The following is a 25070-nucleotide window of genomic DNA, read 5'->3' as shown; positions in this document are numbered from 1 at the left end:
CCACAATGGCTTTGAAATGAAACAAACAAGATGTGCTTTAACTGCAGACTTTCACATTTAATTTGAGGGTAATTATATCCAAATCAGGTGAACGGTAGGAATTACAACGGTTTCTATATGTGCCTCCCACTTTTTAAGGGGCCAAAAGTAATGGGACTATCACCTCAAAAGCTATTTCATGGACAGGTGTGGGCTATTCCCTCGTTATTTCATTATCAATTAAGCAGGTAAAAGGTCTGGAGTTGATTCTAGGTGTGACATTTGCATTTGGAATCAGTTGCCGTTGACTCTCAATATGAGATCCAAAGAGCTGTCACTATCAGTGAAGCAAGCCATCATTAGGCTGAAAAATCAAAACAAACCCATCAGAGAGATAGCAAAAACATTAGGTGTGTGCAAATCAACTGTTTGGAACATTCTTAAAAAGAAAGAACGCTAAGCAACACCAAAAGACCCGGAAGACCACGGAAAACAACTGTGGTGGATGACAGAAGAATTATTTCCCTGGTGAAGAAAAACCCCTTCACAATAGTTGGCCAAATCAAGAACACTCTCCTGGAGGTAGGTGTATATGTGTCAAAGTCAACAATCAAGAGAAGACTTCACAAGAGTGAATATAGAGGGTTCACCACAAGATGTAAACCATTGGTGAGCCTCAAAAACAGGAAGACCAGATTAGAGTTTGCCAAACAACATCTAAAAAAGCCATTACAGTTCTGGAAAAACATCCTATGGACAGATGAGACAAAGATCAACTTGTACTAGAGTGATGGGAAGAGAAGAGTATGGAGAAGGAAAGGAACTGTTCATAATCCAAAACATACCACCTCATCAGTGAAGCATGGTGGTGGTAGTGTCATGGCGTGGGCATGTATGGCTGCCAATGGAACTGGTTCCCTTGTATTTATTGATGATGTGACTGCTGACAAAAGCAGCAGAATGAATTCTGAAGTGTTTCGGGCAATATTATATGCTCATATTCAGTCAAATGCTTCAGAACTCATTGGACGGCGCTTCACAGTGCAGATGGACAACGACCCGAAGCATACTGCAAAAGCAACCAAAGAGTTTTTTAAGGCTAAAAAGTGGAATGTTATGCAATGGCCAAGTCAATCCCCTGACCTGAATCCGATTGAGCATGCATTTCACTTGATGAAGACAAAACTGAAGGGAAAATGCCCCAAGAACAAGCAGGAACTGAAGACATTTGCAGTAGAGGCCTGGCAGAGCATCACCAGGGATGAAACCCAGCGTCTGGTGATGTCTATGCGTTCCAGACTTCAGACTGTAATTGCTTGCAAAGGATTTGCAACAAAGTATTAAAAAGTGAAAGTTAGATTTAGGATTGTTTAGTTTGTCCCATTACTTTTGGCCCCTTAAAAAGTGGGAGGCACATATAGAAACCGTTGTAATTCCTACACCGTTCACCTGATTTGGATATAATTACCCTCAAATTAAATGTGAAAGTCTGCAGTTAAAGCACATCTTGTTTGTTTCATTTCAAAGCCATTGTGGTGGTGAATAGAGGCCAAAATCTGAAAATTCTGACAATGTCCCAATATTTATGGACCTGACTGTATATATCTGTGTGTCTCAAGCAGCATGCAAAGTGCTACGATGTAGTGGCCACAGCTTTTTCCACGTTCTGTTTACAGTCTCCGATGCACACAGATATACAAGTGTCACATATCAGATCAATCAGCACAGTCTCCTAGTGCATCCAAGTCACATTGCCACTTAAACGCAATTTTCGGAAAACAAAAACGCCAGACGCTAGCAGCAATGCACGGAACATGACGGCTCACTCATGCCAGGTATATCTCACTGCATTGAGACTAGATGAGCAAGGACACATCTGTAGTCAGATACTTGTGCTTTGTATTGTGCGGATGCTAGTTATATACTCTGCTGCTGCACTTTACTATTGATACTGTTAATTCTACCCTGGTTATTTTACCTGCATTAGGGGTTCACCACATGCCACACTTCATCTGGCGTGGAACTACACATGCCAGTATGCCCTGCCACAGTACAGGTCACTGTGAAAGGCATGCTGAGAAAAGTAGATTCACAGCAAATCAGGTGTCTCTCACTACCTTCCTCTGCGCTACTGTCATAATGTTCTTTCGTCTGCTGACAAGCTGAGGGAATCCATGTCATTGCTGATTTAAATACAAACCTCCACAAGTGAGACATATGTATGATAAACTATCAGCAGACAATGGGCCCAGGTACGTACCCTCTGCACTTTCTAAACTATACCAAAACAACAGGACTGACATGGCGTGTACAGCATACGCTATATTGGGAACCGATCTGGAATCTAATCACATAGAGGGTAGAGCTTGGGGGCAGCCCGGTATGGCCGTAAGTGACGTGGACTCCCAAGAGTGATGAAGAGGGGGCATGTCTTAAAGACATACGCCTTTTCTGGTGGCCACACCCCTTTTTGGGGCACCCGAGTGCCCTTTCTAGAGTGAACACTACAACACATGAGGAAGAGCTGGATCAAACCTCCTATTTTCATACACGCCTTTTCAGTCTCCCACGCCTGTTCTAGCCAATCCCAACCCTCTGGCGCGATAATGTGTAGTTCTTCAGCTAAGTGATAAAAATAAAGAACCCAATGTATGAAATTGCGCACAAAAGGATATACTTTTCATTCATTAATCAAAGTGATCCAACATTAAATTTGTTGGAAAATGAATGTGAATTTCAAAGACTGACAGGCACCTTAAGGGAATAATTACAGTCAGGAGTGTCAATAAATGGCATGGCAATTGGGTGCAAATTTTGTGGATGGCTTTGACTTAAAAAAACATAAACCGGTATCTTAAAATGTAAAGGTTGGTCTTCACCACACAATTTTTTGATGATTCTCCAATATAGTTCACTCCTAGAGAAAGCATATAATTGTCCGGGAGATTACAATGAATCCCTGGGTATCGTTAAAGGAACTGCAGGCCTCTATAGATCCTTTAACTTTAGAGAGCAGCAGCCAGCGGGGACATGTAAATTAACCACGCGACAGTGTGCACGGCAGCTGCTCAGAGGAGCAGCCACTGGGAAAAGTCATGCTGTTCCGAACATTGTTGACCGATATTATAACATCGATGTCAACGTATGTGTTGCAAAAATATATATTTTAAATAAAATCGTGTGGGATAAGCTATAAATAGATGTTCTTGACCTCGGACAATCATAAAAAAACCTGAGTTGCTTTAAGGGAAAAAAAAAAAATCATCAGTTTAGTGGTTAACACAAAGTCAGTCTACAGAAAATGGTTTAAGCAGAAGAAATTTTGTGTGGAATGGCCAAGGCTAGATCTTAATGCAAAAGAAATGTTGTGGCAGGATATGAAGCGGAATGTTCATAAAAGGAAGACCACCAACACTCACGAATGGAAGCAGTTCTGTAAGTAGGACTGAGCCAACATTCCTACAAGCCGAGTTGTGGGTCTGGTCAACAACAGAAGAACATTCTACTGAAGTCATTGCTTCTAAAGGTGATCACACCAGTTACTTAATCCTAGAGCAGGGGTAGGAAACCTGCGGCAATTCAGCTGCTTTGGAACTACATATCCGTCCTAGCATACCCTGCCACAGTTTTGCTGTTAAGGCATACTAAACCTGTCCTAGTGACTCTCACATATTTTCCAACAAAGATTTCATGTTGGATCATTTTGATCAATACATTAATTAAAAAAGTATATCCTTTTGTTTTTGTTTATTGATTTCTTTTTTCCGTTATGTCTTTTTATGACTTAGATGGAGATCTGTACTCCATTACTCAAAAAACTTTAAAGGTTGTGCAAATTTTCTAACACTACTGTTAACATGAAGCAATAATAAAGAGAAATCATCATGATTTTGAACTAATAAGGTGTGCATGCTCGGGCAATGATATTTTTCTTCCCAAAACTCATTTTGGCTAAAGGTTTGTTGCTTCCTCAGCGAGTTCATAATACTAAAAGAATCACGGCTACTACTGCAGTTTGCACATCAATGTTATGTAATTATACCATTATTATCAACAGTTTTATACATTCACACTGTGGGATAACTTTTACAGAGCTTTGACATTTTTCATTATAACTAATTCTATTCATTTATTCACAGCACTTCATTTTCATTCCTAGCTTTATAAACTAATATTTATATACCACTACCAACTCCCACGTAACATTTTGTAATTTAATAAGACTTGTAGTTTGTCATCACTGTAAAAGCTATCCCACCAGACTCATTTAAATTCATTATATTCATTGGCATCATTAAACTTTTACACTATTAGTCATCTATCCGCTTTTGAAAAATAATTGATATATATTACTATGTTCTCCATCTGATTACATTCCTTTATCATGATCTATTAAGTTTTCATTTAAATTTATTCTATAAATCATTTATATATTAATTTTGTTCTTGCATAAATTCTACCTACATTCACCACCACCAATTGCCAAAACAATGTAGGGAGAAGGATTTCTGAGTTACCACACCATGGACTCCACACACAAAGGCCAAACAACAGCTACGTATAACGGATTTAGAGTGTAAGTACATGGACGGTTACTGTGTTTGTAGCACACACACTTCCATGTCAGCAAGGCATATAATTGAACCTTAAGAATTGTACCAAACAAAATATATGTCTGATGTGGATCGTGACCTGGCATAAATAAAAAACAAAAAATGCACAGCGTACCAGAAGTACAGCAGAATACCTGTTATATTTTATATATATTTATCATTACAACCAGTGGAAGAAGCTCCATCTCCTTCACAGTAGAAACAGTACAAACCAACCTAGACCTCCCAAATATTAGACTGCAAGATCTTCTGATAGAAGCCACTACCTTTTTTCAGCTGCAAAACGCAGTGGAAATGTCAGGATAATATAGCAGTGCTTAATGTTTCTATAGTACCTCTATGACAATGTGGGAGTTGTGTAATGGAACAAAGTTACTCAGCGAGTAGCTTTCAATACAACTGCTTAACAATTCAGCAGCTAGTCTTTCTTGGATATACTGCTCATGACCATGTTGAAAAAAAAGTAACTAACAGTTATAATTTTAATTAAATCCTGGATTTGGTTATAGAAGATTGGTTTTGGTAACATAGTGAGTGTTAGATTTGTATGACCCCCAAAGGCTAAGCAGCCAAGCAAGAACTGACATCTATTCTAGGCGATATCTGATGGAAGTCAACAAATCAGATCTCATTAAGCTCCCTCTAGTGGGGAAATCAAGCAACGCTGGACAGCCCTCCATGTGGCAAGAGTTGTAGTACCTTCTCTCACAGCAGAACTTAATGGTTCATTCTTTCAAGTTTTATATGATTTAACACTGAGCCATATAGGGATTTGGTATTTTTCTTCTATAAATAAAAACATATGGAATTGAATGTACTAAGGCACGTCCTTCAAAAGAGCACATTTAAAGCAATAAGGATTAGTGCAATAAAATTGTTAAAAAATAAATCAAGTTGACAGTCTTGAGGCATGAAAAAAAGAAAAAGAAAGAAAGTTACAGGTTTTAGGTTTCCAGAAAGTAAAAGTAGGCTTCCTTTGTGGCATCAAATATCCGGGTCATGGCATGCCTCTTCCCACATCACAGTGCCAAACAGCAGCCAGTTTTACTATACACAAACCTATGTTTTTGTGCAGAGACCAACTTGCAGAAAGGTACCAACAAAGATTTCTACATTGAGATGAGAGAAATCTGTTGTGATGTCACATGAGGGTTTAGATTATGAGATGAGCCCAGCTGGGATGTTACCAGAAAGCACCAGGATATAAATGTTGAGACTGCATTGTGATGCCACGGAATGAAGTGACTGATGTCAGGATGAAAGCCTGCCTTCATTGTGGAATTCCTCCATGTCCTGTTTTACCTCGGACTCATTCTTCATCCTCCTTGCCCAATATCTCCTCGCTGTCACTGCTCTCTTCTGCTATCCGGGAGCGGAACCCAGCCAGGTCTAGATCCAGGAAAGTGGTGAGTAGTTTGGCTACAGCTTCCACGTCACTGGAAGCAAAATAGTTACAAATATTTTTTTTTTTTTTTAAATCATACATGTAACCTCTCCATTTTTATAGTATAAGAAATCTGTGGCGTATTTACCTTCTGCCTCCTAGTACTGCGCTCTGTGTAAGGGGGTGAGAAATTCCCGTTACCAGACGCAGGACGATGAGGTAGCCTTTGCCAAAATATCTCACTTTTTCCTCCTCGACGTTCACGTCCCGGATCTCACTGAGAAGAACCACGACTGTGGGAGAAAATACATGTTTGTGTGTTCACTATAACCAAGTTCATGGGCTTTCTGTTATCATACGCCTATTCATCTACCTTGCTCATGTCCTCCTTTACATAATGTCAGGATTTTCTTGTACAAATTGAATGTTTTCAGGGTGGCTTTCCTTTCCCTCTTGTCAAATATTGCTTCCTGGGACAAGTGCAAGAGAAAATAAAAATATACTATAAAGGCAAAAAAGCCAAATAGCCCAGAGAACCCCCAGTAGCCACATGATATTGAAAGTGGGAGAATACCTATATGACTTTACCACTTAGTAAGTAATGTTTTCAAAGCCGGCACAGAGCCAACAGTGAAAATTATTCAGTGCGCTTTGTAAAACCAACATTCAAGCAGTGTACACTATAAGATATATTGGGGCAGATGTATGAAGCTCTGGGAAGTGATAAAGTGCAGAGTGATAAATGACCAACCAATCAGCTTCCAACTGTCATTTTTCAAACACAGCTTGTAACATGACAGTTTGTAGCTGATTGGATGGTCATTTATCACTCTGCACTTTATCACTTTCCAGAGCTTCATACATCTGCCCCATTGTACGATATATCGTTCTGGATCGGAACGATATATTGTGTGGATCGTATAGCGTGTACACCTGATTGCACACTAGTGGTTCATGGCATCGTCCCATCTGCTGTGCTGTACACCAGATTGGACGATGCAATGAGCGACGGCATGCTGCTACATACACTGCGTGCTTGTACACCGGACTGTGCATTGTATACACCGGCGCGGTGTATATGGCCGGCCGGCGCGTTTTTTCAATCCAGTGCAGAAATCCCTATGCTGAAGAGATCAAAGTGATGTAAAAAGTGGGAGCGGTACAAACAAATTGTATTTAGAATGTAACTATGATGTTTGTGCCACAATATTTCAGCACTGTTACAGTTGTACATAATTGTTCAACTATACAACCTTAAAAGCTGCCTGGGTTCTAGAATGATTGTTCAATAACCACTGAATAAAGCATCATTCAGATGTGGGGTGGTTATATTTTTTTCTTAGAAGACTGAGCAAATATATATTGGAAGTCATTGGTGTTGACCATAGTAACCAACTAGAGGTTTCCTTTTATATTCTAGAAAAAATAAACAACTGACAAAATCAGATAAACAATTAAAGGTCACCACAGATCTGACACCGCATCTCTAATTCTTTCAGTTATATCCACTGTGTCGTTCCCCTATGATGTATAGATGACTGAGCAGCACTGAAAGAAATGGGAAGTGGTCCTCGTTACATGCGAGTGTTGGGACCCTGCTAAATAAAGCAAATAGTGGGGATCACAGGGAAGGGTCTGTCAACCAAGTGCTATTACAAGGAAGAAAGTTAGGAACACTGCATCTAGATAAGTGAGAAGATACTGCAAGCAACACTCACCTCCCAATCTTCTAGATTTTGAATAGCCACAAACAGGCAGCCGGCCACATAAAATAGCTTCCAGGCACAGGAATCTAGTGTTGGAAGGAAAAGGGCAGCTTTAGTGATGCAATATAGGCTGACCATCCCCCTAAGATATTCTCCTTCCAACCAAAATTATGAGTGGCTGGTGTTCCCCAAGGGGAGACAGAATGAGATACAGCTACTATTAATCTGCCCCCCAACTGAAGCTGCTTATGGGGATATTAATAGTCATACACAGAATCTATAGCCAGTCACTTCTGTAACAGTCAAAATTGCACAGTACTTGTTTTTTTCTTAGTTTAAGTATGTATGGTCCCCTACATTATTATCTCTAAACTAAGAAATAGAAAAATGGAAATGTTAAAAGCTTAATATAATGAAAATTCATCTTAAAAGTCTGCTTTGGGAACATATAGTGCATCTGGAAAGTATTCACAGCGCTTCACTTTTTCCATCATGTCCAATCAACTGAATTTACCACAGGTGGACTCCAATTAAGCTGTACGAACATCTCAAGGATGATCAGTGGAGACAGGATGCACCTGAGCTTCATGGCAAAGGCTGGAAATACTTTTGTACATGTGATTTCTTAGTTTTCTTTGTTTCTTAATTAAATTTGCAATAATCTCAAAAAAACTTTTTACACGTTGTCATTATGGGGTATTGTATGTAGAATTTTGAGGACAAAAATGAATTTATTCCATTTTGGAATAAGGCTGTAACATAACAAAATGTGGAAAAAGTGAAGTGCTGTGAATACTTTCCGGATGCACTGTAGTGGGTGCAACTCTGCACAATAGTGTTTTTGTTTATTTATATACTTGCAAAGTCAGTACATTCTCTTTCCGGACTGCAAGTTTACAAGTAGTGATTTTTATGTGAAAATGGTAAGTAAGGATCATCTGGTCCTCAAATACTGGAGCTAGTCTAAAAACAGACAGGGGCGATTCTGTGATGCATAAGTAGTGCCCAATAAGCTAAAGCCTAAATAGGCAGCCATCTGTCCAGCCCCGCACCATCTATGTCAGCCCTGCTGCACTCTGGACTGGTAGCGAGCACTGTTGGGATATACTGGACAAGACAAGCAGCTGTGCTAGACACAAATTATTCTCTACATACTTGACAGTCAGACTGAGACAGAGCTGTCTCTCCAGTGCTGAACCCTCTGCTCTATGTCAGACTTCCACACTGGCCTAGTGTGCTAATGTGTAGGAGAGTAGCTATCCAGAGTGTCTGCCCAGCTATGTTAGGGGGATGCGGTCCAACACCTGTCAGAATCCCAGGACCGGCATAACTGGGGCTAAGGCTAGGCACTAAGAGGTGGATTAGTTTAGGTTTACAGTGAAGGGAGGGTGGGTTAGGTATTCTTTCCTAAAGCGGCGAGGGAGTGGTAGGGAGAGAGGGAGGGTTATGATTCTGTTCGACAGGTGTCGGTATCCTAACCCTGTCGGGATGCTGGCGTCGGGATTCTGACCGCAGGGATCCAATATCAAACCCCATATTGGTCATGCTATGACCGGGACACTCTGGTGAATAATGGGAAAGAGGGGATATGCCTAACCTTCTATATAAAATCCTGTCCTTTATAGTGGACTGGCTGGCGATCCACTGCAGAGCAATAGTCATTTTCCACTAGTCACTACAGTACTATATTGATATAGCTGCTTAGAAGTACAGCCAGATTGCAAACAAATGAAAAGATCTACTATGAACATACCTGTACTAAAATAGGCTGCAGCAAAGCCCACAGATGAGATCCCTAAAAAAAAGAAAAGAAAACTGTTATTCTGCAGTAAATGTGGATTAATGTTTTGTTGCCCATAGCAACTAGAATCAATCATTAGCAGCACTATTTTGAAAATGAAAGCAAATGTCTGATTGGCTGCAATGCGGCATTACATAAATATTCCACACGACTGAGGTAGATCCCCTTGTACAACCCCGCCCTTTCCCATTGTTTCCTCTAGGACCTTGAACACTGACAAAAGAATTTAAAAAATGGGCGGGATCATTTTCAGGGATTGTCAGCAAGTCACCCAATAGCGGCAGCTCTGGCAGTAGAAGCCACTGGTGACATAACTTGTCCGCTCTGCCTCCCTGATTGACCCTGCATGGTTTTATCTCATTAAATGTTACATTCCCAGACCAGAGGGGATCTCGTGTGTGGAACCCATATAATTCTGAACCTCATATGGAGAAAGGGATATATTGAAAAAAAAAAAAAGAAGAATTTGGGTTAACCATCAAGTTCTGTGAAATGTAAGAAATAATGGTGGTTACATGAGCTAGCCTCCAAACAGAAGTGGCATATAAACTCCAAATAGAACTCACCAACTAAAAGGGACCAGGAACGAATGCTGGGATTCCTCTTCAAATGTAAGAGGGTGCCTGTACGGTTTTCTACTTGCATATACATGGCTGGCTGTGTCCTGTAATAGAAAGATAAAAGCAAAGAGTAAATGATAAAGGAATAGGTAACAAAGACTGGGAGTATAGGAGAGAGAGAGAGAGAGAGAGAGAGGGGAAAAAAAAACTAACAAAACCATTATTAGATGAGTTCTGTACATCTTACCTACAGCTCCAACATTATCTAAAGCCTACCCTCCAACATGACCCGTTCCATTAGGTACAAAACACTCTGCTCCTGGACTTACCACCTAATGTATGATTGCAGACACCTGTGTTGAGCTAGGTACTTGATGAGACAGGTGTTTCAGCACAGGTGGCTGCAATCATAAATTAAGAGAAGTCCAGGAGCAGAGAATTTTGTACCTAATGGAATGGGTCATGTTGGAGGGACTGTCTAAAGACTAATCTGGGGTACAAACCTGAACGACAAATTGTTAGATCGGCTGACCCTCCACCAATTTAACGATTTGGCAAGGTTATGCAAACACGCCCTTGTGCATACACACTTACCAATCGGCCACCCGATATGTCTGGCCAGAAGAAGCAGCAGTGATGTCATTATTGCTGGTTCCTGTGGCCAGCATATGGGTCAGTCGGTCGTGTACACACACAAGCAGATGTGAAAGATATATCTTTCAGCTATATCCAATATCTGTGAAAGGCATCTCTAACAGATATATGGTGTGTACACACTACCAGATGGACTGAACGATATACACATATACATCTCGGCAATGTGACAGGGCACATTATCCTGCTGAAAGAGGCCACAGTGAATACCGTTGCTAGTGTTCCCGCTAGACTACGGGCAGGGTAGGGGGTGACTCACCCAAAAAAAAGTAATTTAAGTAATTCCTCTTTTAAGCTCTTAAAAAAAATTGTCAGACTGTTGTAAACTTCTGCTGTTCAAACTTTGGGCAGAAGGTAAATGGTGACAACTCATACCTGCTCTGTAATTTCCAGCAGCCAGTCAGGCAGTGTTACAGGATGCACAATATTCCTTGTACAAATGTAAGTTTGGCACCTTCCTGTATTGCTCTAACACAATACGTTACGCTTCCCTAGTCAAAGTTCATGAAAAGAGTTTTGTGAAATGAAATACAAAAATGCAATACCTCCACATCCCCAACTTCTGCTGACAGTGATAGAGAATACAGATGGCAAATGGGAAGAGGTTTAAGGAAGTGGAACAAAATGGGGAAGTTACACTGTAATGAATCAAGTGAAAATTACCATTCAGATGAGGACTAGCTGAAAGAGTGATGGCAGCCATTTTATGAGCTAATCCACTAGTTATACATTCACTAGGAGCAGATGACATAGCTGTAAGTACAACATGCATTTGTGATGTCATTGATTGCTAGTGAATTACTAGGTTACAGTCTTCAAAATATTGGTTCATCTCACAAAATGGCTACCTCCACAAAGTACCTCAGTGAGGTCACTGGATCCTACCGAATTATTAACATTGTTTCAGTCGGCAAAACTGCTGTCTCTGTTGTTTGTGTGACAAATGCAGTTTAAAGTGGACATTCACTCAAACATCTTGACATCATTAAAATGTTTCCAAATGAGATAGTTTAAATCTGCATGCTTTAAGGTGCCTACACACTTAGCGATATTTTACACGATTTGCCCGATTCCGATGCATCGTGGCGACAAATCATGTAAAATATGCCCAAATCGCGAGTGTCCACTCATGATCACGATGCGCGTCCCCGCAGGTGTGCATCGCATCTTCAGATCTGCCGTGCTGTAGGGCAGATTTTTCCAGTCTGGAAAAAGTAAGGATGTACGACAGATCGTTCGTCACATTGGACACTTTTTACACCAAATCGTGTGCAGGACTGCCGGGGGGCTGCCGGGGGAAGAGTTCAAGGAAAATCATACACGATGTCGGATTGTGAGTACATCGCCAAGTGTGTAGGCACCTTTAATATTTTGTCATCATTTGGGAAATATACTATCCAGTACATATGCGCAGTGGTTCCTAAACTGTGCGCCGTGGTACCCAGGGTTGCCTCAGGACACTTGCAGGGGTGCCTCGGGTTGCTGGTCCAGCACCAAATGAAATTATTTATGGTTAATGTAATGTAAATGTGTGGACAAACAGAAGTGCAAACCTGTCCACCAACACACCGGATCGGATGGCATATCGTCTATTGTGTACCCGGCATAACAGTCCAGGTTTGAATGGTAGCCATGCTTAAGCACAGGTGACTTAATTAGTACCAAGCATGGATATACTTAAAACTCGGCCGCTCGGTCTGTTGGTCCGTCGCTTAACTGGGGCCGTTGGCATAGTGGGTACCCAGCATTACAAATTGTTTGTTGCTTTGCGGTGGAAGAAGGGCATTTAAACATCATGTGTCTGCATTAAAAGCCAATTGTAAAATGTATTTTTCTGTTAAAACAATGAATATGGCTGCTGATTTTGTCTCCTCATTCCAATTTGCATGACACAAACAGAACCTAATAGTGCATACACATGGTATGATAAAAATTAACGATATCGTTCATAACGTCATCAAACGACCAGCGATGCGCGGGCATGTATGGACGATAACGATATCGTCCATCGACCGTGCATACAGGCCAACCTGGGCGATATTGTGCAGGTTACATAGGGACCCGCGATCGATCTTTGATTGCGGATCGCTGGCCTGTCATTGGTGATTTGGTGGTGTGCTGGATAAACTATATCGATCATCCAGCACACCGGGAAGGTGCAGGGAGATCAGTCAGCGATATCGTTATTACTGACTGATCGTTCTGTGTGTATGCACCATTAGAATCTGAAAAGAACACCTGGGACAAAAAGCTGACTGCTTTAGATAACATGTATTAGTGAATTTAGTTTTTTCTACAGCTGAAATGACATCACTTACATCCAATACAAAAACTCCCATGAATGTGTACATTTATGGTCTTACCTGGTTAAATCCTTTTCTTCAGAATCCATAGGGGATACAGGCATTATCATGGGTATAGGCTGGAGCAGGAGGCAGCTCCTCCTCCCCTATACCCCTCACCCAGCCCAGCCAGTTTAGTTGGCAAGCCCAAGGCAGTAGCGAGAAAGAGGAGAAGGCGGATCAACACACACAGGTCCCAACACCCCCCGAAACGCCAAAAAGGAGGACTGGAAGCAGAGTAAAAACCCTGTAAGCTCTGTGCATCAGGGTGGGTGCCCTGTGTCCCATATGGTTTCCGAAGAAAAGCATTTAACCAGGTAAGACCATAAATCTCCTTTTCTTCTTCATGTCATATGGGACACAGGCATTACCATGGGATGTCCCAAAGCTATCCCAATCAGGGAAGGTATGTGCCAGAGCTGCGCTGACAACCCTTTGGCCAAAATCTGCAACCACGGTAGCGAAGGTGTCAAATGAATAGAATCTTAGGAACGTATGGGAGGACCATGGTGGGCGCATTATCAAGTTGCTCAGCTGAGCTGTCCAAGAAGTACCAACCGATCTGGTGGAATGAGCCATCACCACAGATGGTCCGCCACAGCGTAAGCATGACGGATAGTCAAACGGAGTCACCTGCCCAAAATCCATCTTGAAGGCGACCGGCCCCGGCTGTGAAAGTCAAAAAATGAACCCGTACTACGGAGTTCCCGGGTCCTATTTACCAAGGACCGGAGGGAGTGATGAAAAACCTAGAGACTACCCTAGGAAGGTCAAAGTGAGAAAACAGAAATGGAGACAGTCAGGATAGCGCGCCCAAGTCTGACACCCGCCAGGTCGACGCTATAGCAGGTAGGAAGACAGATTTCCATGTAAACTAACAATTCCAACGAGGGCAAAGGCTCAAAGAACGACGACTGAAGAGCCTGAAGCACCAAAGACCAGTGCCAAGCTGCCCATGGAGGAACAAACGGGGGCTGTACGAGGAGAACTCCTTGAATAAAAGTCTGTACGTCAGGCAACAGAGCAATCTGGCCAAGACCACAAGTGCAGTTCCACACCTGCAAAGAAGCAAGGTGGAGCCCAAAATCCAGACCCATCTAGAGCGAACCCGAGAGAGGAAAAAACACTTTTGGGTTAAAGTTCCTGTCAACACCAAGCGAAGTAAGTCTACCAATGCGGTGAAAAAAAACTTGCAGAGGAAGAAATACGGGCATTCAGCATAGTACGACTGACTATATTGGAAAATCCCTAAGTTTGCAGGACGGATGTCTCAAGAACCACCCCGTTGAAGAGAGACGGTACAGAACCGAATGGAACTGCGGGCCTGAGACAGAAAAACCGACCTCCGAGGAAGACACAGCGGAGCGTCCACGGAGAGGCTGATGAGCTCTGCGTACCAACACTATGTGGCCAATTGGGGGCTACCAGAAATACTATCCACCCTCCACCGTCAACTTGCGGAGGACACGTGGAGTCCACGAGATTGGGGGAAAGACAGGGGAATTAAACTTTCACCAGCCTGTCAAGGCGTACACCTGGAAGGCTCCTGGATAATGGTGCAAATGCAGAATCTCAGCAGCCTATGAAAGTGCCGGGAAGGCGAAGTCCGGAAAGCCCTATTGAAGAACCAGTAGCTCAAAGACATCTGGGTGCAATGCCCAAACGCAGGCGTGAACATCCTGGCGGCTGAGAAAGTTCGCTTTCCAATTCCAAACCCGGGAAAGAAAACCACTGGCAGAGCCAGAAGATTACGCTCTGGCCAGCTGAGAAAGCAACTCACCTCCTCTAAGGTGTCTCGACTGTGATTGCTACTCTGATGGTTAATGTAGGTGATGGCTGTCGCGTTATCGTACCTTTCCTGGACAAGACGATGCTGGAAAAGCGGCAGAGCCAGGCAAAAATCCATGAAGACCGCAAGAAGCTCCAGAACCTCTATCGGCAACAGACTCTCCAAAGCCGTCCATCGACCTTGAAAAGTCTGCTGACAGATTACTGCCTCCCACCCATGCAGACCTGCATCAGTGGTGAGGAGAACCCATTCTAGAAGCCAAAATTGGAGACCCTTGTCCAAGTGGGAACCCTGGAGCCACCACAAGAGGGAGACCCGAATTTTTCAAGAGACGATTTTCCACGTCTTCAGCTGCAAATGAGACCAGTTCGACTGGGACAGAACTCCCATCTGAAGAGGCCGGGAGTGAAACTGAGCATATTCCACCCTATTGAAGGCGAAGACCAGAGAGCACAGGATCTATATGCAAGAAAGTATTGACCCTCAGCGATGACACAAGAACTTGCAAATCCTGGCCTGCAGGCCCCAAGCTTTTCTAGCACGAAGACCCGCTGAATGCTGGAATCCAGCAAGGCCCGCAGAAGGTACATCTCATGACAGACAAGGAGGAACTCCCAACTGATGAGCCTTCCATGGGACTGGAGGAGATCCACTGTGAGACGCATATGTTTGCTGAGAACTTTCGGTGACCGAGCAAGGATCATAAGGTCATCTAAATAAGGCAGAAACCTGGTACCCCGCGGCACAAATGAGCTGCTATCACTTTCATGAAGCCCTGAGGGGCCGTGGAATGACCAAATGGGCAAAACCAGAAAGAGGAAATATGTTCCTCCCGGACCACCCACCTGAGGAATCTCAGGTGACTAAGCCGGAAAAGAACATGCAAATAGGCCTCCTCAGTGTCCAAGGAGGCTATGAAAACCCCTGCTGCAGAGCCAGAAAGATAGAACGCAGAGACTTACTGCCTTGTGTGAAACCTAAACTCACAACCTTTAGACTATGGGCAAAATTTACTAAGCGGCGGGTTCTAAACCCAGGCGGTTTGGTGGTGGTTTTGCTATCCGCAGATTGACTAAGGCAAAAACCGCTGTCAAAACACATTTAAGGATAGAATAGAACACGGCTAGGGCTAAAATTACTAGTCAGCGGTTTTGGTGTCATTTAGAAACTGCCACTAAACCGCCAGGGTTTAGAATCCGCCATCAAACAACCAGGGTTTAGGACCCGCCGCCTAGTAAATGTTGACCTATGAGGCTGAAGCGCTACCTAATGAGCTAACAAGGCACCGTCCATATGGACCACAAGAACCTGTTGATGGCCTTCAAGTTGAGGATTGGCCGAAGGAACCGATCGACTTCTGAACCAAGAAGAGGATGCTGAAAAGCCACTGCCCCTTTGAGACGAGGGAAATGGACGAGGGTGCATACTGCGCATGCACCGCCGTGCACGTGCGTGAGTTAGCATTGCGATCGTTCTGCAATCACTCACGCAGAAAGAAAGGCATCTCAGACTGAGTGACGTCAAGTCAGCATTTTGGGGTGATGACTCTGGAGTGGTTGGAGAAACACAGGCGTGCCTGTCCATTTGAACACCTTTACTTATATTAGCCATTGCGACGGGATACGCAGCTTGAGTGCTTACTGCGTGCAATGAGGTTAGCAATTTCTAAGCAAGGTCAGGGCTGCTGTAATTCTGCGTGAGGGGTTGATGGTACACAAGGTTACTGATGTACATGCAGGACTGTGAGGTATTATGGATGCGGGATAGCGGTAGTGGGTGGCAGTGGTCGTCTATGGTGGCAGTGCGATAACATTCGTTAGCATAGTTTTGCAGCAAACCTGGGTGCGATTATGGAGCTGCAATAGCGATCCTTAATGAATCAGGCCCTAAAACTGGCCTGCCTGGAGGTGGGGCTGGAGTATAGGGGACGAGGAGACGGGGCTGCAGGGAGAAAAAGTTCTAGTTGGTGCCCGGACTCATCCTGCTCCAGTTTATTCCTAAGGTAATGCCTGTGTCCTCTAAGGCATAAAGAAGAAATGGGGTGTTCTAATAATTGTTTACATTTGTAAAAGAAAGCAACCAATCATTATTTTTATTATTTAAGCCCAAGATGCATGCTCCAATCACCCTGTGCAGTGCTCAGATTGTTTTAGAGGGGAAAAAAGGGTCTTCAGGCCCACCTTTGCCACTGCGCTTGGGTGAGCACCTTTCGCCATATCAGCTTAAGTGTATCTTGGTGATTGATTTTTAAATTATTATTTTGTCATTTCTGTAAGCACATATTTATCATGTATATTAAATCTAAAGTTTATAATGGTTGTCATTAACTGCTCTAAATTAACCAGAAGCACTAAAAAAAAAATCAAGATTGCTTAGTGATTAACCCATGTTAGCACAAGAGGGACCTTTTTATTCCTAGACAGGTTAGTGAATAATACCCCTTTCAGACAGAGAAAAGAACCCGGTAATTTTCCGTCTCTAGCCGGGTCGACCCGGGTTTTTTTTCTGTCTGAAAGGGTCAACATGGGACCTAATTCCCGGTACTTCGACCCAGGTATTTTTCGGGTCTTACACGAGTTGGCGGCTGTCCGAAAGGTGCCGACCCGGGTTTTTCTACTCTGGGCATAGTAAGCAGCGCTTATTGGCTGAGATGGCGGTGCACGGGCTGCACTTTTCATAACCTCATCTCTGTGTGCCATAAAGCAGTCCATTTATTATGACACACTGTATATTGCAGGGATAATCTGTGTTCTGTGTGAAAGGGGTCGACCCAGGAATTTCCCGGGAATTATGTGCTGTGTGAAAGAGGGTTAGGAGCAAATTCCCGGGTCCTTCCCGGGTTGAAAGATATGGGAAAAACCCAGGTTTTAGGGATTTTTCTGTCTGAAAGTGGTATAACAAATATGTGCTTTGAACAGCTTTTTTTTTGGTGATACTCAAAAGTACTGGCAACTTTGTGTCATTTTTAGTTATTATAACTAGCCCTAATATATCAGTGAAATAATTTCAGAAATTAATAAAATAAACATCTTAACACTTTCCTAGAGTGTGGAAGCTACTATAAATCTTATACCTTTAGGTGAGAGCCAGTACTTTTTTCCATAATAAAAAAGAACTGAGCAGTAGTATCTGCGTGTAGCAGATTTTGGTGCCCCTGTTGCCCCAGAATAAATAGGTAGTGGCAGCTTGATTAGAAATAATTTTATGTTTTGGGTATTTTAGCTAAATCTGTACCAGAGTGCTGAAATATCGAGTGGACCTTAGAATAGCATCCATAGTCAGGGACACAGGCAGTGTTTGATTCCTGAAAATATATACATACAGCTTGTAGTTCTCCACATATTGCAGACGTTCCTGAAAATTCACAGTAAAGGGTATATTTACTAAAGTAAGAGTTTTTAGAAGTAGAGATGTTGCCCATAGCTACCAGATTCTAGCAATTATCTTCTAGAAGGTGTTAGTTAATTGGCAACATTCCCACTTCTAAAAACTCTCACTTTAGTAAATATACCCCTAAGTATAGCCATTGGAAACCGATCATTGGCACCCATTGATGTTCTTGATTTGATGGAAATACTTTTTCCATTCAATGCCAGGATTGCTTTAGTTGCCACTGTCACATGCTTTATGGTTAGACCATAGAATGGTTACCTTGCAATGGCTACAAGCCTTCGCAAGGCACAACAAAATGGCTGTGGCAACACCACCACTATTCAATGGCCATCCCTAATCCACAGACTGCATAAGCAATAGGCTAAGCAAAGCATACAGATATTTTTAGGCAAACACAAGCTAAAAAGAATGCAATGAGCAAGGCATTCTGGGACAGAGAGGTCTATGTTCTAAGCCTTAGAGAGCGATAACGTGGATGGAAATACTAACAAATCAGCTCTGAATTGTCATTTTTCAAACAGCCTGTAAAGTGAGTTAGGAGCTGATTGGTTGGTTCTTTGGAGTAGATTGAGGGCCGGCGCTACCATTAGGCAGCTGCCTAGGGCGCTGGCACCTGTGGGGGCGCCGCAGAGGTCTTCCAGCACATAAGCAAATGAGGTCTCTGAAAGACACATCCTTATCCTGCTTAATTATGGCAGCGGCCATGAACCTTATAAGCTACAGCCGTTACCGGACTTCTCCCCTGATCTGACACTGCCCGACATGTACATGTAGTGTTGTACTTACTACTTAGAAACAACAACAAACACAGCAATGAGGAGTGATGGCACCACCCATCTACTTCCCTCTCCAGACTCCTCCCCTCCTCTTCCCTCTCCCACCAGCTGGCCATTCATACAGCCATGGCCAAAAGTTTTGAGAATGACACAAGTATTGGTTTTCACAAAGTTTGCTGCTTCAGTGTTTTTAGACCTTTTTTTCAGATGTTACTATGGTATACTAAAGTAAGCATTCCATAAGTGTCAAAGGCTTTTATTGTCAATTACATTAAGTTTAAGCAAAGAGTTAATATTTGCAGTTTTGACCCTTCTTTTTCAAGACCTCTGCAATTCGCCCCTGGCATGCTGTCAATCAACTTCTGGGCCACATACTGACTGATGGCCACCCATTCTTGCCTAATCAATGCTTGGAGTTTGTCACAATACGTGGGTTTTTGTTTGTCCACCCGCCTCTTGAAGATTGACCACAAGTTCTCACTGGGATTAAGGTCTGAGGCCATGGACCCAAAATTTCGATGTTTCGTTTCCCGAGCCACTTAGTTATCACTTTTGCCTTAGGGCAAGGTGCTCCATCATGCTGGAAAAGGCATTGTTCGTCACCAAACTGTTCTTGGATGGTTGGGAGAAGTTGCTCTTGAAGGATGTTTTGGTACCATTCTTTATTCATGGCTGTGTTCTTAGGCAAAATTGTGAGTGAGCCCACTCCCTTGGCTGAGAAGCTACCCCACATATGAATGGTTTCAGAATGCTTTTCTGTTGGCATGACAGAGGACTGATGGTAGTGCTCACCTTTCCTTCTCCGGACCAGAGTTTTTCCAAATGCCCCAAACAATCTGAAAGGGGATTCATCAGAGAAAATAACTTTACCCCAGTCCTCAGCAGTCCAGTCCTTGTACCTTTTGCAGAATATCAGTCTGTCCCTGATGTTTTTCCTGGAGAGAAGTGGTTTCTTTGCTGCCCTTCTTGACACGAGGCCATCCTCCAAAAGTCTTCGGCTAACTGTGCGTGAAGATCCACTCACACCTGCCTGCTGCCATTCCTGAGCAAGTTCTGCACTGGTAATGCCCCGATCCAGTTGCTGAATCAACTTTAGGAGACGGTCCTGGCACTTGCTGGACGTTCTTGAGCGTCCTGAAGCCTTCTTCACAAGTATTGAACCTCTCTCCTTGAAGTTCCGATTAAAAAATGGTTGATTTAGGTGCAATCTTACTAGCAGCAATATCCTTGACTGTGAAGCCCTTTTTGTGCAAAGCAATGATGACTGCACGTGTTTCCTTGCAGGTAACAATGGTTAACAGAGGAAGAACAATGATTTCAAGCTCCACCCTACTTTTAAAGCTTCCAGTCTGTTATTCTAACTCAGTCAGCATGACAGAGTGATCTCCAGCCTTTTCCTCGTCAACACTCTCACCTGTGTTAACCAGAGAATCACTGACATGATGTCAGCTGGTCCTTCTGTGGCAGGGCTGAAATGCAGTGGAAATTTTGTTTTTGGGATTAAATTAATTGTCATGGCAAAGAGGGACTTTGAAATTAATTGCAATTCATCCGATCACTCTTCATGACATTCTGGAGTATATGCACATTGCCATCATAAAAACTGAAGCAGCAGACTTTGTGAAAACAAATACTGTGTAATTCTCCAAACTTTTGGCCATGGCTGTAGATGGTTGAACTTATTTCCCCTTCACGCTAGGGACCTGGAAGTGACGTTCAGTAAGGGTGGAAGGGCAGTTCCATGCCCATAAAGTCCATCTAGAGAAGAAACTGCTTCGCTCGCCACAAGATTATATTCCCCCTCTATGTCCACGAGGATGGTAGGGAATGACGTTGGACAGTAGCTGACAGGGTCCTCTCCGCGAAGGGCATCTAGACACTACCAATCATAGATGAAGCTCCGCCTCCCTGACAAGACGATGAGGAGCTGTTGAACTATCTTACAGTATCTGGTAAGTGAAATTGTCAGCTTTTAACACTGTACTCCTTTTTACATTCAATTCAAACTAATTTTACACACACAGGCAGACAGACAGATACACACACACTGTGCAAGCACATTAAGAGGGGTATTCAATATGGGAGCGAAAAGTCTGTGCTGGACTTTTCGCTCCACATCGGAGATTTTTCAGGGATAAAGTATCGGGCAAGCGCCCGCTTTATCCCCGTATTCAATATAAAATTTACGAAAACGGGACCTGGCGAAGTGGGATTTGCGATAAACTATGAAATTTTCCTGGAAAAAATTGTAGGACCCCCTAAAGTTGTAAAAACATGGGGGATCACTATGGGTACCCCCGTTTTAGCCTTCAAATGAAAATCGGGGATTTAAATAGCCGCAGCAGGTGTTTTTTTCCAGACATTGAAGAAGTGTTGCAGAAGAGCACTTAGGTTTATTTTTTTTCGTTTTTTTAAGTGGTCCCATCAAATTTGGGGTACATGAAAATGGGTACTAGCATATTTTTATGTCCCTAAAGTTAGTTTTTCAAAAATTCTGCAACTATGAACCTGCCGCTAATAGCCTATTCAGGAATACACCTGCCGCATACTTGCAGAATAGCCCTGAATCTATTTCCTTATTTTTAAACACTTTTTTCCCATTTTTTTTTTTCCACCCCAATTTTTTAATTTATTTTTTGGGGTGTCCCTTTTTTTTTTTTTTTTTTTTTGACACAGTTATTTTTAAAATGTCATTCCCAGGGGTGCAGGCTATTTTTTTTTAAGCCTGCACCCCTAAAGCCCAATTCTGCACTTTTTTTTCGCCACCTATTCAGTGGTGAAAAGTTATCCCCGTTTTTTTTCAAAGACTTTTCAAACCTGCGAAAAGTCTTTGAAATTGAATACAGTGTAAAACTAAAACCTGCAATAATGACATCATAGGTGCGATATTAACGCAAAAACTGAGTTTTCGCTCCATATTGAATTCCCCCATATGAGGTAAATATTTTCAGATTCTGGCTGTTTGCTATATTTTCATTTAATTATTTAAGTCATATTTAAACATGTGATTCTACACTTAAGTAATTGTAGTATTTAACATTTTGGAGAACCTTTTTCATGCATGTACAATGTGTATAATATCTATGAATTATACACATTGTGCATGCATAAAAGAGGCTAATGTTTGTAGATTTTGGGTAATTACACACACACATATACTGGTGCTATATAAGTAAATTAAGCTATGTAAAATAAATGTATGTACTGGAGGTTCTCCAAAATGTTAAATAACAATTTCTTAAATGTATAATCACAACATTTATAAAATAATTAAATGATTACATGAAAATATAGGAAACAAAATATATAATTTATCTAGTAACATTTACTTACAATATATAGTTATACCACCAGTTCTCAAACTCGGTCCTCGGGACCCCAAACAGTGCATGTTTTGCAGGTATCCTCACAGAATCGCAAGTAAAATCATTAGCTCCACCTAAGGATCTTTTAAAATGTGTTAGTGAGTAATGAATACACCTGTGCCCAGCTGGGTGACCTGGAAAACATGAACTTTGTGGGGTCCTGAGGACCGAGTTTGAGAACCACTGAGTTATATTATACTATATTTCGTCTATTTCCCTTGCCGGGCATAGGTCCCAATAAGAGCCCATCCCAGTGAAGAGCTGAAAGCAGCGTTTTAGCTTATGCTATCCCTCTACTTCCGGGTTCAGCATTGGCACGTGCACTGGGCATGCATCAGTGGGGACTGATGAAGAGGGATCCGGAAGATCCCTCCGATAAAATTTGTAAAAGAGTAGCCCGTAGCCTACAGTTTAGCAGCCCCCATAGAAACCAACAGCATTGGCTGTTGGAAATGGAAGATCTGCCCAAAAATTGGTAGTATCTGCTGCAACCCTTCTTGTTACATTTAGGGGATCTTTAATATTTCTGGGTACTCCCTGAAAACACCCTTGTGTGTGAGGGGCTGGAGACGGTGGCATTGGGAGGTGGAGAGTGGTAGGATGAAGATTTGCCTAGGGCGCCGCGAAAGCTTGTACCGGTCCTAGGTAGAGTTATTAAGCGCGATATGGGGGAGGAGTGGTATCAGCGCACATTATGTGCGCCGATAGCGCTTCTCCCCTATGTATTATTCTGGGTTTTGGAAGTAAATGACAGGGGCACTATGCACCCGTCATTATTAGCGCTGCTATCTAGAAGATGTATTAAGGTCAGTGGCACTGACCGTTCCGACAGTCGCAGCTATCAATATCGACAGCTACAGCCCATCACCACCGCAGGGACAGCACTCTCCCTTCTGCAGCGGCTGCTGGCTCCAGGGCTGCATGCGTGATCTCGTGATGCTTGCGAGATCCTGCGCATGCCTAATGGAGCCGGCCGGGAGGTGAGACACAGCGCATCAACAGTAGACAGATGCGCTGTGTACTCAGGCAGGGATCGCCGGATTGGGGAGTTATCACTCCCACGCTCCGGCCGATGAGATGTTCTTACATCTCATCCTTAGTGCTTCCTGCTTCGCCTCTGTAAAGAGACGAAGCAGGAAGAGTTATAGCGGTGAGATCTGTGCCGCTATAATACATCTCCCACTTTCTCTCCAAGGCTTAGTACATACACCTCACATACTTCTACTGTATCTGGAGCCTGGGGTTGTAAGGACGTTAAACATTTAGGAAGCCGGCCGTCGCAATGCCAACAGCCGGCAGCTTCCCAACTACTTAATCCCGGCGAGGGTTAAGTGATAGGCGTCTAAATCTAGACGCCTGACATTTTACCGACGCCGGGAGACCGGTGCCCGGCATCCCGATTGCAGTGATGCCGGGCGCAGACAGCTGCGGGGGGGGGGGGGCCTCTGGGGACTTAGGGTTAGGCGTTCCCGGGGGGAACTTAGGGTTAGGCACCCCCAGGGGGCCTTAGGTTTAGGCGGCGGGAAAGAGGGGGGGTTAGGTTTAGGCACTTAGTGGGGGGATTAGGGTTGGGCACCCTAAAGGAGGGTTAGGGAGTAGAATTAGATTAGTTTATACTTACCTTTAGGATGATCGGGATTTCCACCTCTGTCGGGCTGACGTTGCCGGGATTTTAACCGCCAGCCATGCGGCCGACGGTGATTCATACTGAATGATTAAGGGCATACAGAGACAGATGACTAAATCCAATTTACCTAACCCTGAAGGTGGAATGGGCATATTGGAAATTACTTGCCCACAACAACTAGCAAGTCTCAATTATCCACAACTTGAAACAGGCGTGGCATGCTGGTACTTGTAGTTCCACAACAGTTGTAGATAGCCACATGCTTCACCGACCTGTGCGGTAGGTGTGGTATGCTTGGATTTGAAGCTCCACAACATATTGATATAAGCAATCCAGAACTGTTACAGGCAGGGACTTGAAGTTGCAGAATAACTCTCAAACCTGAATTAGACGTTAACGCAATTATCCATTTCAATAATATTCTCATTATGTTAGATCTACATGGGGATCCTTCTCCAATTGTAATTCAGTTAGTATATCCATGTAAAATAACCGTAGGAATGTAATACCACAATGAAATATGTAACAGAGCAGTACCGCTCCCTTTGTTCGTGCAGTATGTATACAAAGCATAGTTACTCCCCACACTGTTATCCTTGTACTAGCACATGCATCCCAGTGACTGAGCACAGAGACACACACTCATCACATACCTGACTGTCTGCACCTGAACCTCTGATGCTTGGTACTACTGCGCTTCCTGAGCATACGGTACAGCCCCGAGGCATGCCGGGACACGGGAGGACCCACCCAGGCTTCACATTCATTCCGCTCTGCCCGCCGTGGACACTAGGAGGCGCTGCTAAATTCTGTTACAGTTACTCCGTATACGTATAGCACAGAACGGTCGCGCTTTGTCTGATCTTATAATGTATATTACATTGTGCTTTATTTCAAGTTCTAACAGTGAGTGAGCCATTAATGTGTATTGCAGAAAATGCCAATATCTGGCTCTCCAGCTGTGGTGCTATTACCAGTGTCCGCATAATCGTATATCTACGGAAGGGGATCTATCTCTACCCGTGTCCGCATGTCATACCAACCACGGGAATGCGGGTTATGCTGGGATTAGTAGTTCCAT

At 43.1% G+C, this 25070-nt stretch overlaps 1 protein-coding gene across 3 annotated transcripts; it reads right to left on the bottom strand.

The window, feature by feature from the left end:
- Nucleotides 1-1534: 1534 nt before the first annotated feature.
- Nucleotides 1535-24765, bottom strand: CYBC1 (cytochrome b-245 chaperone 1). 3 transcript variants are annotated; one of them, XM_088468479.1, is made up of 7 exons: nt 24643-24765; nt 10050-10147; nt 9436-9477; nt 7695-7768; nt 6350-6446; nt 6125-6269; nt 1535-6028 (listed from the first exon to the last, which is right to left on the bottom strand). In XM_088468479.1, exons 2-7 carry the CDS (start codon nt 10132-10134, stop codon nt 5902-5904), a joined length of 570 nt encoding a protein of 189 aa, XP_088324605.1. In that variant the 5' UTR covers nt 10135-10147; nt 24643-24765; the 3' UTR covers nt 1535-5901. The 3 variants fall into 3 exon arrangements, with proteins under 3 accessions (XP_088324605.1, XP_088324607.1, XP_088324606.1); XM_088468481.1 differs by lacking the exon at nt 24643-24765 and adding an exon at nt 24527-24554; XM_088468480.1 differs by lacking the exon at nt 24643-24765 and adding an exon at nt 22331-22390.
- Between the last annotated feature and the right edge of the window lie 305 nt (nt 24766-25070).

The sequence above is a fragment of the Taudactylus pleione genome, unplaced genomic scaffold, assembly GCF_031769625.1.
Source record: "Taudactylus pleione unplaced genomic scaffold, aTauple2 ptg000012l, whole genome shotgun sequence".
Taxonomy (NCBI): domain Eukaryota; kingdom Metazoa; phylum Chordata; class Amphibia; order Anura; family Myobatrachidae; genus Taudactylus; species Taudactylus pleione.
Note: the sequence above shows the minus strand (reverse complement) of the source record. Positions and strands in the feature narration are given on the sequence as shown.